Here is a 13,955-nt window from a genome sequence, read left to right as displayed (position 1 = left end):
GTTTTAATAACAATTCTGTAAAAAAAAAAAATACTTTAAAATACTTTGTGTGGTTATGATCCTGTAATAAATAAACCTTGTGATGAAATGATATTTTTGGATGTTATTTGACAGTATGATTTAACAGTGTCACCGAATACAGTGGTATCCAAACAAACAGTGATTAATATGATTCAAGCCTGTTTCTCATATTTAAATGGGCGAGCTCTCCGTCCTGATGAAATAGAATTTCTGTTGGAAAAAATGCTCAGTAAGTTTGTATAATGTGCTTGTGCATCAATAATAATACATGTACATTTAGAGGTAGAACAAGCCTACAGTATTCATGCTGATTTCAAATGTATGTAAATGTTAAATTAATATAAATTAAAACTTTACTTGGAGAAAGGTATTATATCTACTAACAATAAAATTATGAAAAAAATGACATTCATCTGTAAGTGTATTTAACAAAATGTATATGTAGATATTTAAAAATCCCCATGCAATAGCAGTACAAAACAAACTTAGGTAGAAGTAAGGGGTGGTTTAATCAACATAATAATGTTTTGGGTATAAATATCCTTTATCAAATGATTATTGTATATATAATTTCAGAAGACAGGGACAATGAAAATATTTCATTTGAAGACTTTATTGGTGTAAGTAAAGAATTTGTAAAGATATACTATTTTCCAACCTACTACTTTATTGTATAAAATGGGAGGTTGCATGACCAAATAGTCTAAATTGTTGGGTGACCAAATAGGGTGACCAAATAGTCTAAATTGTTGGGTGAACAGATTGTCTAAATAGTTGCCATCTGACAATTGTATGTGATAATATAGAAGCAGGGATTGAAACAGAAAAATCAATGGAAATGGAGGCTAAATCTTTGCCCATAGTCTTTCGTATTATTTTTGTCAGACCAAAAAGGTGATGGAGTGGGGGGGGGGGGTAGGCGGTGGGTGTTGATCAGAAATCAAATTATGCATGTTTGTTTCTGTCGTATTGCTGTATTTAAATAAACATTGATTCTACATGGTTTTGAAAAGTAGGATTGATTTATACACAAGCAAAATTACATCCAATCAAAGTAATAGGCATAGACAAAATAATCCTCTTGGGGAACAACATCCTTTAGATATATTCTACTGTTTGTAGGAATGATGAAGACTGCATATTACATAGTGTTTATCAGTAGAATAAAGAATCTTGTTCTTATGTTTACTTTTTGTCATTACAGAAGTCTAGTCCAAATAGTAATGAACCCACGTTTTGGAAATGGCTCCAGTCAATATTAAACTTGATTGAACATTACTTGAAGTTGCCATGGCTAAATGGGTAAAACTTTTATTACACATACCATTTGATTCAATATATCAGAACATCTTCCCAGACAGAGTAACATCTACCATAGTGACATTGTGTTTGCCATGATTTTATGGCTTCCTTACAAGTTTTGTACAAAACATTTTACATTCTCAGGAGCATATACACCTGGGACAGACGCACAGAACTAAATTCTGCTTGCATCTTGTCATTCAACCCACTAAGAGAGACAAATAATATTATCTATAGAGTGGCTGCCAGTTCATACTGAAATCTATAATACTTAAATCTACTCACAACTGATATGTAATCGGAACAGGCATACAGTACTCCATGCCACTTGATTTACAAGATGATCATTTTGAGCATCCGCTTGATAAACAACCACAGCATGATTAGAGTTGTGGTTATGGTTTCAAACCCTGGTAAAACATCATCTAACTAATAAATTAGTATTAAATATTTTAATTTCTATTTTCAGAATAATACATGGCTTTGTGTCAAAAGAACGGTGCAAGAGTCTTCTGTGTACTGAATCTCCAGGAACCTTTCTGCTAAGATTTTCGGAGACTGTTGTTGAAGGGGATGGTCAAAATAAGAATCTGACTGGTGCACTTGTTGTAGCCATAACTCTTGTTAAAGGTAATTACAAGCACATATCTTTCATTATCTATCCTATTGCTTTGCTACGATTTCTGTAATAAATCTTCTGTCCGTCCATCTATAAACCAGCTATTTAGTACAATACTACCCTGAAAACATTTTATTTATTTGCCAGTCAGTAAACAACACAAACACGGGCTACTTTAAGATTGGGCGCTCTCACAATTATTCCGTCTGTTTGCATGTGCTTGCGTTTTTTAGCTTGTGGCACATTTTATATGTGAATAGGGGACATGTCAAATGCATCTAAATTGACCATTTGCTGGGAAGTTAATGTCATTGATCTATTTATAACTCTATGCAGCCGACCAATTTATGACGTAATTCGTATACCAAAATTGTTTTTATGATGTCAGAGAGCATCGTAGTTTCAATTTACCAGTCACAATGTGCTTTGATTCATTCTTGACTTGTTCTTACGTAATTTTCTAGGAACCAGGCTCTGACAGCAGGGAATTATTAAAATGGGCTCATCCATCTATCAGTCACATTTTTTGGGACACAATAACTCTCCTTCTAATCGAGGTAGAATGTTCAAATTGGTGTAGGTGTTTATTAGGTGACTGCCCTGATGGAGTTCGAAGATGAGCATTTTCTGCTCAGGCTAATAAGAGATAAGCAATTTGATTGGTTGATGCTTTATATTAGGACATGCTAATTTGGTGTTTTTTCGTCACTAGCTCTTGGTCTATTAGGACATGCTAACTTGGTGTATAGTTTCATTACATCAATACCTTGAATAAGTTTGATAAAAAGCATTTTCTGCTCAGGGTAAGCAGAGCGATAAGCAGTTTGGTTGGTTGATACTTTGGAACACAATAACTCTTCTTCTAATTGAGGAAGAGTGTTGACACTTGACGTAGGTGTTTATTAGGTGGATGCCTTGATGGAGTTCGAAGATGAACATTTTCAGCTTAGGCTAAGCAAGGATAAGGAATTTGATTGGTTGTTGTTTTGGGACATGATAACTTTAGTTCTAATTAAAAGCGTGAGTGATGAAACTTGTCAGTATAGTTGCATTACATCAATACCTTGAATAAGTTCGATAATGAGCATTTTCTGCTCAATAATTTTGATTCAAATTAAGTGAGAGTGGTGAAACTTTGTGTATAGTTTCATTATATCAATACCTTGAACAAGTTCGATGATGAGCATTTTCTCCTTGGACTAAGTAGAGACTTCGATCTGATTGGTTGAGATTTTGGAAAACAAAAACTCTCCTTCTAATTGAGGTAGAATGTTCAAAATTGGTGTCAGGGACTATTGGATGAAGAATCATATAAGGCTAAGCAGAGATAAGAAATTTGATTGGTTAAGGTTTGGATTAACTTTGGAACATGATAACTTTGGTTCTAATTAGATGAGAGTGATGAAGAGTATAGACTCGTTATATAAATACATTGACTAAGTTCGGTGATGAGAATTTTCTGCTTAGGCTATGTAGTGATAAGAAATGAAATGAAATGGGGTTTAACGTCCTACTGTTCTGCTCTGACCAAGTTTGATGAAAATTTTCTGCTTAGGCTAAGGAGCGATAAGCTATTTGATTGGTTAAGACTTTGGAACATAACAACTCTGCTTTTAATTGAGGTAGAATATTTAAAGTTGGTGCAGATGTTGATTAGTCTGAATTGATGATTAACATATTGAGCTAAAGCTAAGCAATTTCATTCATCCACATTTTGGGACAAGATCACTTTTATTCTAACTTATGGAGAGTGATGAAACTTGGCGTATAGTTTCACTACCAGGTAGGCCTACAGTACTTCAAAAACCTTGACTCAGTTTGATCGTGAATATTTTCTGCTTTATCTAAGTAGAGATAATCAGTTTGATTACTGGATACTTTTTAAAAAGTTAAATGTACAATTAATTAATATGTGTCATCTATTTATTTTGGGATTTCGGCAGGCGACATCAGCCTCACTGTTGGCTTGTTTTTGTTTTTTTTAAGCGGTTGATTCAAAACATTTGGTGACCTTCACACGACCTTTGACTGTGGTTAATTATTTTTCCAAATATTCCTTCAAAGACATCCTGTCAGGTATAACAGGAGAAAATACAAAGAAAAGAGAAACTTTGTTAAAGAAAGTATATGAGAAAAATGTAACCATGCCAGAAATCAAGAAAACATACACCAGTAATACTTCTAGTAAGATTTTAATCTATATATTACTTTCCTTGACAACCACGCCAAATGCTGACATTAAAATCTAGTTGTATCTTCTTGTCACGTATGCCTTATTCTCCACTGGTCCAGTATCAATAAATGTATCAGCGTAAGAAAGAACCCTATTGAAAATAGGCACATGTTAGCGATTATTTATGAAGTTATTGTCCTTGTTTTGAAAACCTTGTAAACTAAATGGAGAGAAAATATAAGAGATAAGGTGGCTATGAAGACCTGGTTATCCCGAATGTCAGTGACTAGTTTCGTTCGTATTGAACTCTTCAGACTGATGGAACTCACGTGTTGGGCGTTTTTATTTATACTATTCCGAAACCCCGGTGGGGTTTGCGAATTTGTTACCTGGGTCGGTAGCTCGCTTACCGGGGTTGTTACCGGACTGTAACTTCATGGATTATGGCCCCTGATTGTACGAAAAATCACTTCTTAGCTTGTGAACACTGTAGAGGACACAATTTTTATCCGATTTTGTTGAAACTTGAAATATAAGTTTATAACACAAAGATCTCGGTTCCTTTCGATATTTGCGCATATCAATTGTAATTTCCTGAATTATGGCCCTTGATTGAAGGAAAAATCACTTTCTTTTTAGCTTGTTCTCTATCCATCTCTCGAAAATGTGGGCATATCCTGCCTGGCAGCCGCTGGTTTATTCTTGATGTCACAATCGCATCAGTAAAAGATTTAACCCTACCATAATTTGAGTTATTGCCTTTGCTTTTGAAACTCGTTAGAAAGAAACTTTATTCAGTGATTGTTATGGCATAAGCAATTAATGAATTACTTTTATCACATAAATTAGACGGTAGATATATTTACATTCATTCTTTAAAGGAGCCGATACTCGTACTATTTCTGTGTTCACTAACTTTAGTTTGAATTTTGTTTTGCTCAGCAATCAAACACAAAATTGGTTATATCTCAATTTTTAAAAAAAGACAAATTACCATCCCTCAAAATATATTCACATAAAAAATCCAGTGACATGGACAATTTTATCCAAATCATTTTGAAATAGCCTACATGTAAGTATAAATGTTGATGTTTTACTTCATTTCAGAACAACAAGAACAAGATCAAAACTATCCAGATTGGATTCAGCAAACTATTCAGACTCTTAGGTGAGTATATTTTGAAATATTTTATTCTGAGAGGGAAAAGATCTGAATTAAAGTCAGGAGCTGTGAGATTTTTGGGAATGTTTTTGGTAATTGTTTATAGACTAAAGGATGTTCTATTTGAACAGGTGAAGGGTGTAGGTTATCGTTTCTGCTCTTTACTACCAGAATGTACTTATGGTTATGCCCGTCACTTTTACATTCTGTTTATGTTTTTAAAGAAATGTTTCAATTGGTGATGATGGAGATGATAGCAGTGATGAAGAAGTAAGAAAAAGAAAAGTACCAAGAAGAATATCAGATATGACAGATTCTTCCATAGATGTAGATATGCAAAGTGATGCAAGCCAGTCTTCTGTAACATTGTGTAATGTTTATGTGAGTCTTTTAGCTGTATTTTTCTACTTTGACTAAAAAAATTGGGTATAATGTCACCCACATCTATCTGTCCATTCATTTCAGTGTTAAATTAAAATATGCAGTTCACAATTTTTGTAGATAAGTAAGCTGCATGAAGTTGTTAAGTGATTTAGTGATGGAGATATTGTCCTTTCTTTCAAAATACTTTTTATACGCCCACATTGAAATGTTGTCTATATTGCTGTCACCCCTGGCTGTGCGGTGTTCACAATTGCTTATAGATGCTCTAGGGGCCAAAGTTAATATCCAATTGACTTTAAATTTATACACAGTGTTTAAGTTCACAAAGACGTCTTTTTATTTGCAACAATTGTTGATAATTACTGTCCGAGTTATGGCCCTTGATCACTTTGAAAAATCTTGTTGACGCTTTAGGGGCTAAAGTTACTAGACTTTAAATTGATACACAGTGTTGTGCATTAATCAGTACTTGTTTTTGAGACTGACAAGATCTGTTGAATTAATTGATTAGTACAGCCGTGAAAAAGTGTTGAATTGTCAAAAATAAAACCAAATTTATGTTTATGTTTCAGAGTACAGAAAATATTCCAGCTTTCCAAACTCCAGTGCCATTTGACAGAAATGCAGCCAATAATTTGATTAAGAAAAAATTTGGTAGTTGGCCTGACTCTACTAACATTCCATCTACGGTTGAAGACTTCGTCTCCGGTGGAGATGATGGCGATGGACACTACAATTCCCCAACTACCATATCACAAACATTTTTTGGATTATCAACTGATTCATCCAATCTCAGCAGTGCTGATCTGACATATGAAGATTTAAGTGTGCTGTCACATAGTTACAACCTCCATGATCCAACATCCCCCCAGGATTATCCAGTTTCCACTCCCATCATGACAACTATTCAGAATAGTAACTCGTCAACTGTAATGTCACCAGGTCAGATTTATAACTCACCTGCTACAATGGTACATGGTCAAAAATATAACTCACCTGCTACAATGGTACATGGTCAAAAATATAACTCACCTGCTACAATGTCACCAAGTCAGAATTATAATTCACCCACTTCTCAGAATTACAATTCAGGTATTGTAATGTCACCGGGTCAGAATTACAATTCACCCACTATGTCACCTACAGAGAATTATAATTCACCCACTGTAATGTCACAGGATCAGACTTATAATCCCCCCACTGTAACATCACCTACTCAGAATTATAATCCCCCCACTGTAATGTCACCTCCTCAGAATTTTAATGTTTCCACTGCAAGTCAGAATTATAATTTCTCCATATCCACTGCAGTGTCACCTTCTCAAAATTTTGATCCAGTGATGGACCCAAATTATAATTTTACCGATTCTTTAGCTGATGATGCACAATTGTTACCCCCATTTTAGAATCTAAAGCCTTGTTTACACTTGGTCGCGATAAGCGTGCCGTTCTGGGCACAGTACCAGGCCACGATAAATTTCAAGAAATTGACCCAATTACATTACTCTAAAATAACCGGTCTCAGAACCGTGCCAACCACTCTAAATGTAAAACTCTTCACAGAAAAGTTAATTTCAGTCCCATACAAATTACCCAGATGAAAAAAATTATGATGGTTGATTTAGTTTGAGCAGCCATTTTGACAGAACTGATGACAGCGCTGTCAAAGTTTTCGGGGAAAAAAGGTCAAGGTTCATTTGGCGCATGCGCAGTAATCCGTGCTCAGACCTGTTAGTGTTTACGCTAAGAAAATTTAAAGCGAGCTGGTCCTGGTACCTCACTTCAGTGGGCCAGATTGGCACCGTACCAGGCGTGGCACGCTTACATTTGACCCGTTTACACTACAAAAAACGGGTTTTAAGTGCAGTTGTTTCATGAATCATTTTGATGTGGTCCCGTCATTCACAATAGATTAATCAAATATAAGCTTGGTAGTGGATTTAACTACCGTTTTGAATATTGTTCAGACCAGTGATGGGATTTTACCCGTATATTCCGGACTTGTCCGAATCTTTTTTCGAAACGCCCAAAATTGTCCGCCCGGGAATATGCCCAATCGGACATGAAGACATGCTGAATAATATTCAAATTCCAAAATTAATATAGTGTACTGAGTGTATAACTACCGTGCAACCCGATTATCGTTGATAATAGGCTGGATTGATTAGGTAATTAAGTGATCGACTATTTATCGTGTTATATCGTCTTACACACCTACCTTGATTATTCTGCCTTGATTGGCTGAACTAATTCTTTATCGGACAATTCATCAAATCAATCCTGAACAGAAGTCATTGCTTCTCCTTTGTCGGACGATATATCAATCCAATAAGAGTGATTAGAAACATAATCTGATTAACCCGTGATTTCTCCATTGACCATTGTCTCACGTTTTAATCTCCTTTGTGTCGGACAATAACACGTAGAAATTAGTCATATATGTCACATATCCTGATAGTATATAACACCTCAAATCAACATACATTGTATCCGATAACTTGTCTGTGATATATTTTCGGTGGAAGCCGAAGTTAATTAAAGATATTTCACACACATGGCGCTTATAGAGTTCAGTAATTAAAATGAAAGTACAAATCTCGTGAGACACGTGAAATTAAGAGATGTATACGTGCTGGAATGACGTAAGTAGTTGATTGTTTTAGACGATAGCGCGTGCTACAGTCGAATGCAATTATTTAGAAGTTGGTTACACTCGCTCATTAGGGCGTCGTTAACTACGGTTTACGGCCAAATAAATTTCGGGATGTCATTTTTTTACCTTCCGTATATAAATCGAAACGGAGTATCAGACGAATGTCGGACTTTGCTGAAAAATGTACCGACGTATGACCCGAAAAATACGGTAATTTTGGGAGAGTTTGAAACAGATCGGCAGCAGTCGGCACGCTGCCAATTCTATAGTATTACGATCATACGATGTCATGTAATTTTGTAGGAATATTATTGACATAAATTTGAATACCGTACGGGTTTTAAACATGAAATATAACGAGGTGCACCTATTTTTTTTTTACATATGAATTTGAATATATTTTGTTGACACATGATTCTTAATTGTGTTTTGAAAACGTCTGCTTAAATTACGGTAAGAGTTATGCCCCTTTATTTTCGGGAAAAAATGTCCGACATGAAATTTTTTGAAATCCCATCACTGGTTCAGACTTCAGACTATCATTGGATCTTCATATGTGATGGAATTAAAATGTTTGAATTAAAGCATATTAATTTTTGAATTTTGTGACTTTCATTTATGCATTGTTTTATGGTATTACATATACTGGTAGTGTCCCGGTATATCTTGTTTTGAGGCATTTAATATAAAAAGTAATCAATTATATTGTGATTAAGATTTTAATTACAGACAATACAATTGGTTTTGAAATCACTTTTTGCTTTTGTTTACTTTTGTCAAAGGGTTATGTGATTAAAAGAAAGAATAAAATTTATAATTGCTCTAAAAAGTGGAAAATAAAATTGAATATTACAAGACAAGAGTGAAGAGAATTTAAATGGAATTATTATTTTATTATTATACGCCCACATTTTCATATGGACGTATATTGTGGTCGCCCCTGTCCGTCCGGACGTCAGTCCATCCGTCCACAATTGTTTGTGGACACTCTACAGGTCACAATTCTTATCCGATTTTGACGAAACTTGAAATATAGGTTTATCTCCAAAAGATCTCGGTAGCTTTCGATATTGGCATGTATCGGATCGAAACTTCATGGATTATGGCCCCTGTTTGTACGAAAAATCACGTTTTTAGCTTGTGGACCCTATAGAGGTCACAATTTTTATCCGATTTTGTTGAAACTTGAAATGTAAGTTTATAACCCAAAGATATTCGCGGATATCGGACCGCAACTTCCTGAATTATGGCCCCATATTGTATGAAAAATCACGTTTTTAGCTTGTGGACCCTATAGGTCATAATTTTTATCTGATTTAAAAAAACGTATTATTATATCACCGTTACACCCTACGGATGACCGAGTTCGAATTTCGTGAAAATCGAGCCAAAATTGACAGACAAAATGGCCGCCGTTCTTTCTCAAATAGCGTAAAAATATGGTATATCAAGGTTGTGGACCCTATAGAGGTCACAATTTTTATACGCCCACATTTTCATGTGGACGTATATTGTCGTCGCCCCTGTCCGTCCGGACGTCCGTCCGTCCACAATTTGTTTGTGGACACTCTACAGGTCACAATTCTTATCCGATTTTGACGAAACTTGAAATATAGGTTTATCTCCAAAAGATCTTGGCTGCTTTCGATATTGGCATGTATTGGATCGAAACTTCATGGATTATGGCCCCTGTTTGTACAAAAAATCACGTTTTTAGCTTGTGGACACTATAGAGGTCACAATTTTTATCCGATTTTGTTGAAACTTGAAATGTAAGTTGATAACCCAAAGATCTCGGTTCCTTTCGATATTCGCGCATATCGCACCGTAACTTCCTGAATTATGACCCCAGATTGTACAAAAAAATCACGTTTTTAGCTTGTGGAACCCTATAGAGGTCATAATTTTTATCCGATTTAAAACAACGTATTATTATATCACCGTTACACCCTAAAAACAGCTGAGTTCAAATTTCGTGAAAATCGGCCCAAAATTGACAGACAAAATGGCCGCCGTTCGTTATCAAATAGCGTAAAAATATGGTATATCAAGGTTGTGGACCCTATAGAGGTCACAATTTTAATCCGATTTTGTTGAAACTTGAAATGTAAGTTTATAACCCAAAGATCTCAGTTCCTTTCGATATCTGCACATATCGAATTGTAATTTCCTGAATTATGACCCTTGATTGTAGGAAAAATCACTTTCTCTTTAGCTTGTTCTCTATCCATCTCTCGAAAATGTGGGCAAATGTGGGCAAATGTGGGCGTATCCTGCCTGGCATCCGCTGGTTGTTATATTATGAGTATAATCTGATTAAAATCAGATGTCAGTTTCGTTTACATCTAATGTGTGTAATACATATTTGTTCAGATCACTTGAAGAATTTGCCATTGCATGCATGTATTTAATGAGCGGGACTAATGACAGTAGAACATTGATATAGTGATACTGATATACAAGTAATAAATAAATATTCAAATGTGTACTAGCAAATTAGAAACGTCCATTTCCATCACACATAAATTGGCAGACTCTTTTACATTAGGGCTATGGAATACGCAATCATGTCGAAATAAAACAACTGAAATTTTTGACCTCATCACTGAAGATGATCCAGATATGCTAGTCATCACTGAATCTTGGCTTAAACCCAATGGCGATGAACACCATATAACAGCCATGACACCCCCGTCCCATTCATTTGTGCACCTTGCAAGATCCCACACCACTGGTGGAGGAATCGCAGTTAATTTACAGACGTTCTATTATTGTTGAAGTTCTCTCAAACAAGTTTGAAGCTAAAACGTTTGAACAGCTACCTTTAAGAGTTACAGCTTCTAGCAAGTGTTTTATAGTAGTTTGCATTTATAGGCCGCCCCCATCGGCAAAGAATAAACTTTCATCGTCTGATTTTTACCAGGAATTTGCAATTTTGTTGTCCTCATACTCAAAACCGAATACCATAATTCTTGGTGATTTTAACATACAGATAAATAACACAATAAAGTCGGATGTCAAAAGATATGTGTCCCTCATTGACTGTAAAGGTTATAATCAGCATGTTATGGAACCAACTCATAAATCTGGTAATACTCTTGATTGGGTAGTCGCGCCAAATGACTCTGACCTTGTCAAGGAAGTACATGTAGAAAATAGACAAATTTCTGACCATTATTACATTACAGCAATATTAAAATTGTCTAGACCTCAAAACCTTAAAAAGGAAATTATTTGCAGAAACATTAAAGCCATTGACTGGAGTACATTTCGAGTTGATATTTCAAATTCAAAATTACTTTTGGATCCAATGAGTGATGTCAATGCTCAAGTTAATCTGTATAATAATACTCTTTCTGCATTACTTGACAAACATGACCCAGCAACAAACAAAACTGTGACTGTACGGAACAGCGCTCCCTGGTACAATAATGAAGTCAAACAATCAAAAATACTTACGTCATCGAGCTGCGCGTAAATTTAGGAAGACCCATTCAGAAATCCACCGCCAGATCTACTGTAAAGCTAAAAGTGACCATCTAAAGATCATTAGTAAATCTAAGCAAAAGTATTGTCGAACATATATTCAAAACTGCAACAACGATCCTGGTAAAGTCCATAGATTTTTGAAATCCCTTCTTGGTAAAAAAACCAGATCTAAAACTTCCAAGTTCAGACAATAACAAAAGTCTAGCTGACTCGTTCAATGATTTCTTTATCAACAAAATCGAGAAGATTCGCAGTGGACTAAATTCATCTACAGATTCTGAAAATACCCAAACAACTTTATTTGGCGGACATAAATTATGCAGTTTCAAACCCTTTAGTAAAGAGGAAATCAAAAACATCATCATGGCATCAAAACCTACATGTTTATCAGATCCAATCCCAACACACCTTGTCCTTCAACTTATTGATCAACTTCTCCCATTCTTCACTCAATTAATCAACAACAGTTTAACAACTGGTACATTTCCTGACTGTTTTAAATCGGCTATTGTCCTTCCACTCCTAAAGAAAGACAACCTGGATAAAAACATCATGAAAAATTATCGTCCTGTCTCAAACTTGCCGTTCCTGTCAAAGATTATTGAAAAAGCTGTCAATATTCGTCTAAATGAACATCTTGCTGCAAATTCCTTGTTGAATGTTTTCCAAGTCTGTTCAAGTCATATCTTCAAAACCGCAGCCAGTCTGTTCTCATTGGTACCGACTTATCAGAGAGAACATCTCTAGCCTGTGGAGTTCCACAAGGATCTGTATTAGGTCCGGTACTTTTCGTCCTTTACACCAACCAACTGTCTGATATAATTAGTAATCATGGTTTTAATCATCACTCTTATGCCGACGACACCCAGATTATTGGTACTTTTTAGGCAGATTGTTATGTTGATTTCTACCAACGGACCTCAGCTTGCACTACACAGATCAAGTCATGGATGACATCTAATATGCTAAAGTTAAATGATGACAAGACGGAGGTTTTATTTGTGGGAACAAATAAAAATTTATCAAACCTAGACTCTACTACTTTAACGATTGCCGATTCGGACATTCAGGCGCTGACCAATGTTAAAAACTTAGGAGTAATGCTCGATTCAGCCCTATCAATGGAAACACATATCAACTACATTTGCAAAGTATGTTACTTCCATCTACGCGCCATTGGAAATATCCGGCATCTTCTGACAAATGAAACAGCCCATACTCTCGTTCGATCTCTAGTGTTCTCTAGGTTAGACTATTGTAATGGTGTTTTAAGTGGTCTGAACCAATTATTAATGTCAAAATTACAAGCTGTTCAAAACACCGCCGCGAGAATAATAAGTAAAACATCAAGACGCTCTCATATAACACCTATTCTGAAGGAACTTCACTGGTTGCCAGTACATTCCAGAATTACGTTCAAAATCTTGTGTCTTGTGTTTAAATGCTTAAATGGATCCAGCCCAGAATATCTGACTGAACTTTTGCAAGTTTATGAACCAGTAAGAAATCTTCGTTCCCAAGAACAGAGCCTTTTACATATACCGAAATTCAAATTGCAATCCTTTGGTTATAAATCTTTTAGATGTTATGCACCAATCGTATGGAATTCCCTACCACACAGCATTAAAACGTCAAGTTTTCTCGAATTGTTTAAGACACAATTGAAAACTCATTTATTTAATCTAGAATATGAGTGATCAAGCTACTAGTGTAAATAGTGTACAGTGTACAGAGTGTCATGACTGCGCCTTGAGCATGTAATTTTGGATGGAATTGGCGCTATATAAATATACATTATTATTATAATAGTTGTCAAATGCATAGGCGTATTTTCGGGCAATGAAAAATTCGACGACCTTTTTTTTCTATTAACGTTTAGAGAAAAAATATAACTAACTTATTTCTATGAGATCCACACTGCCCGAAAAGTATTTTCTCGTCTTTTTCTTGTCCACTGCCCGAAAATATGCCCGAAGCTCTCTTATGATAGGTATGCCCGAAAAAACGGTATTGCCCGAAAAACGGGCATCGGTCCGGAAAGCGGCAGAGGAAACTAGCAGTAAAACGCGTTTGCGACCGTCAAATATTCCAAAATTTTCTTGGCGGGTCATTCGCCTCTCAAAGAAAACCGGCGCCGCTGTCTATAAATCCG

General features: G+C 35.6%; 1 protein-coding gene across 4 annotated transcripts in view; it reads left to right on the top strand.

Moving 5' to 3' along the window:
- Positions 1 to 10,800, top strand: part of LOC126808031 (signal transducer and activator of transcription 1-alpha/beta) — a 37,302-nt gene extending 26,502 nt beyond the window's left edge. For 3 of the 4 annotated variants that reach the window (XM_050533045.2, XM_050533052.2, XM_050533034.2), the window contains 8 exons: positions 115 to 250; positions 598 to 641; positions 1,226 to 1,323; positions 1,793 to 1,953; positions 3,929 to 4,126; positions 5,223 to 5,283; positions 5,502 to 5,658; positions 6,234 to 10,800. In XM_050533045.2, the coding sequence (XP_050389002.1) occupies positions 115 to 250; positions 598 to 641; positions 1,226 to 1,323; positions 1,793 to 1,953; positions 3,929 to 4,126; positions 5,223 to 5,283; positions 5,502 to 5,658; positions 6,234 to 7,067 (1,689 nt within the window). In that variant the 3' untranslated portion in view covers positions 7,068 to 10,800. The remainder of the gene's footprint in view (positions 1 to 114; positions 251 to 597; positions 642 to 1,225; positions 1,324 to 1,792; positions 1,954 to 3,928; positions 4,127 to 5,222; positions 5,284 to 5,501; positions 5,659 to 6,233) is intronic. The other variant, XM_056100074.1, reaches the window with a different exon arrangement.
- The last annotated feature ends 3,155 nt before the right edge of the window (positions 10,801 to 13,955 follow it).

Source organism: Patella vulgata, chromosome 1 (assembly GCF_932274485.2).
Source record: "Patella vulgata chromosome 1, xgPatVulg1.2, whole genome shotgun sequence".
Taxonomy (NCBI): Eukaryota; Metazoa; Mollusca; class Gastropoda; family Patellidae; genus Patella; species Patella vulgata.
Note: the sequence above shows the minus strand (reverse complement) of the source record. Positions and strands in the feature narration are given on the sequence as shown.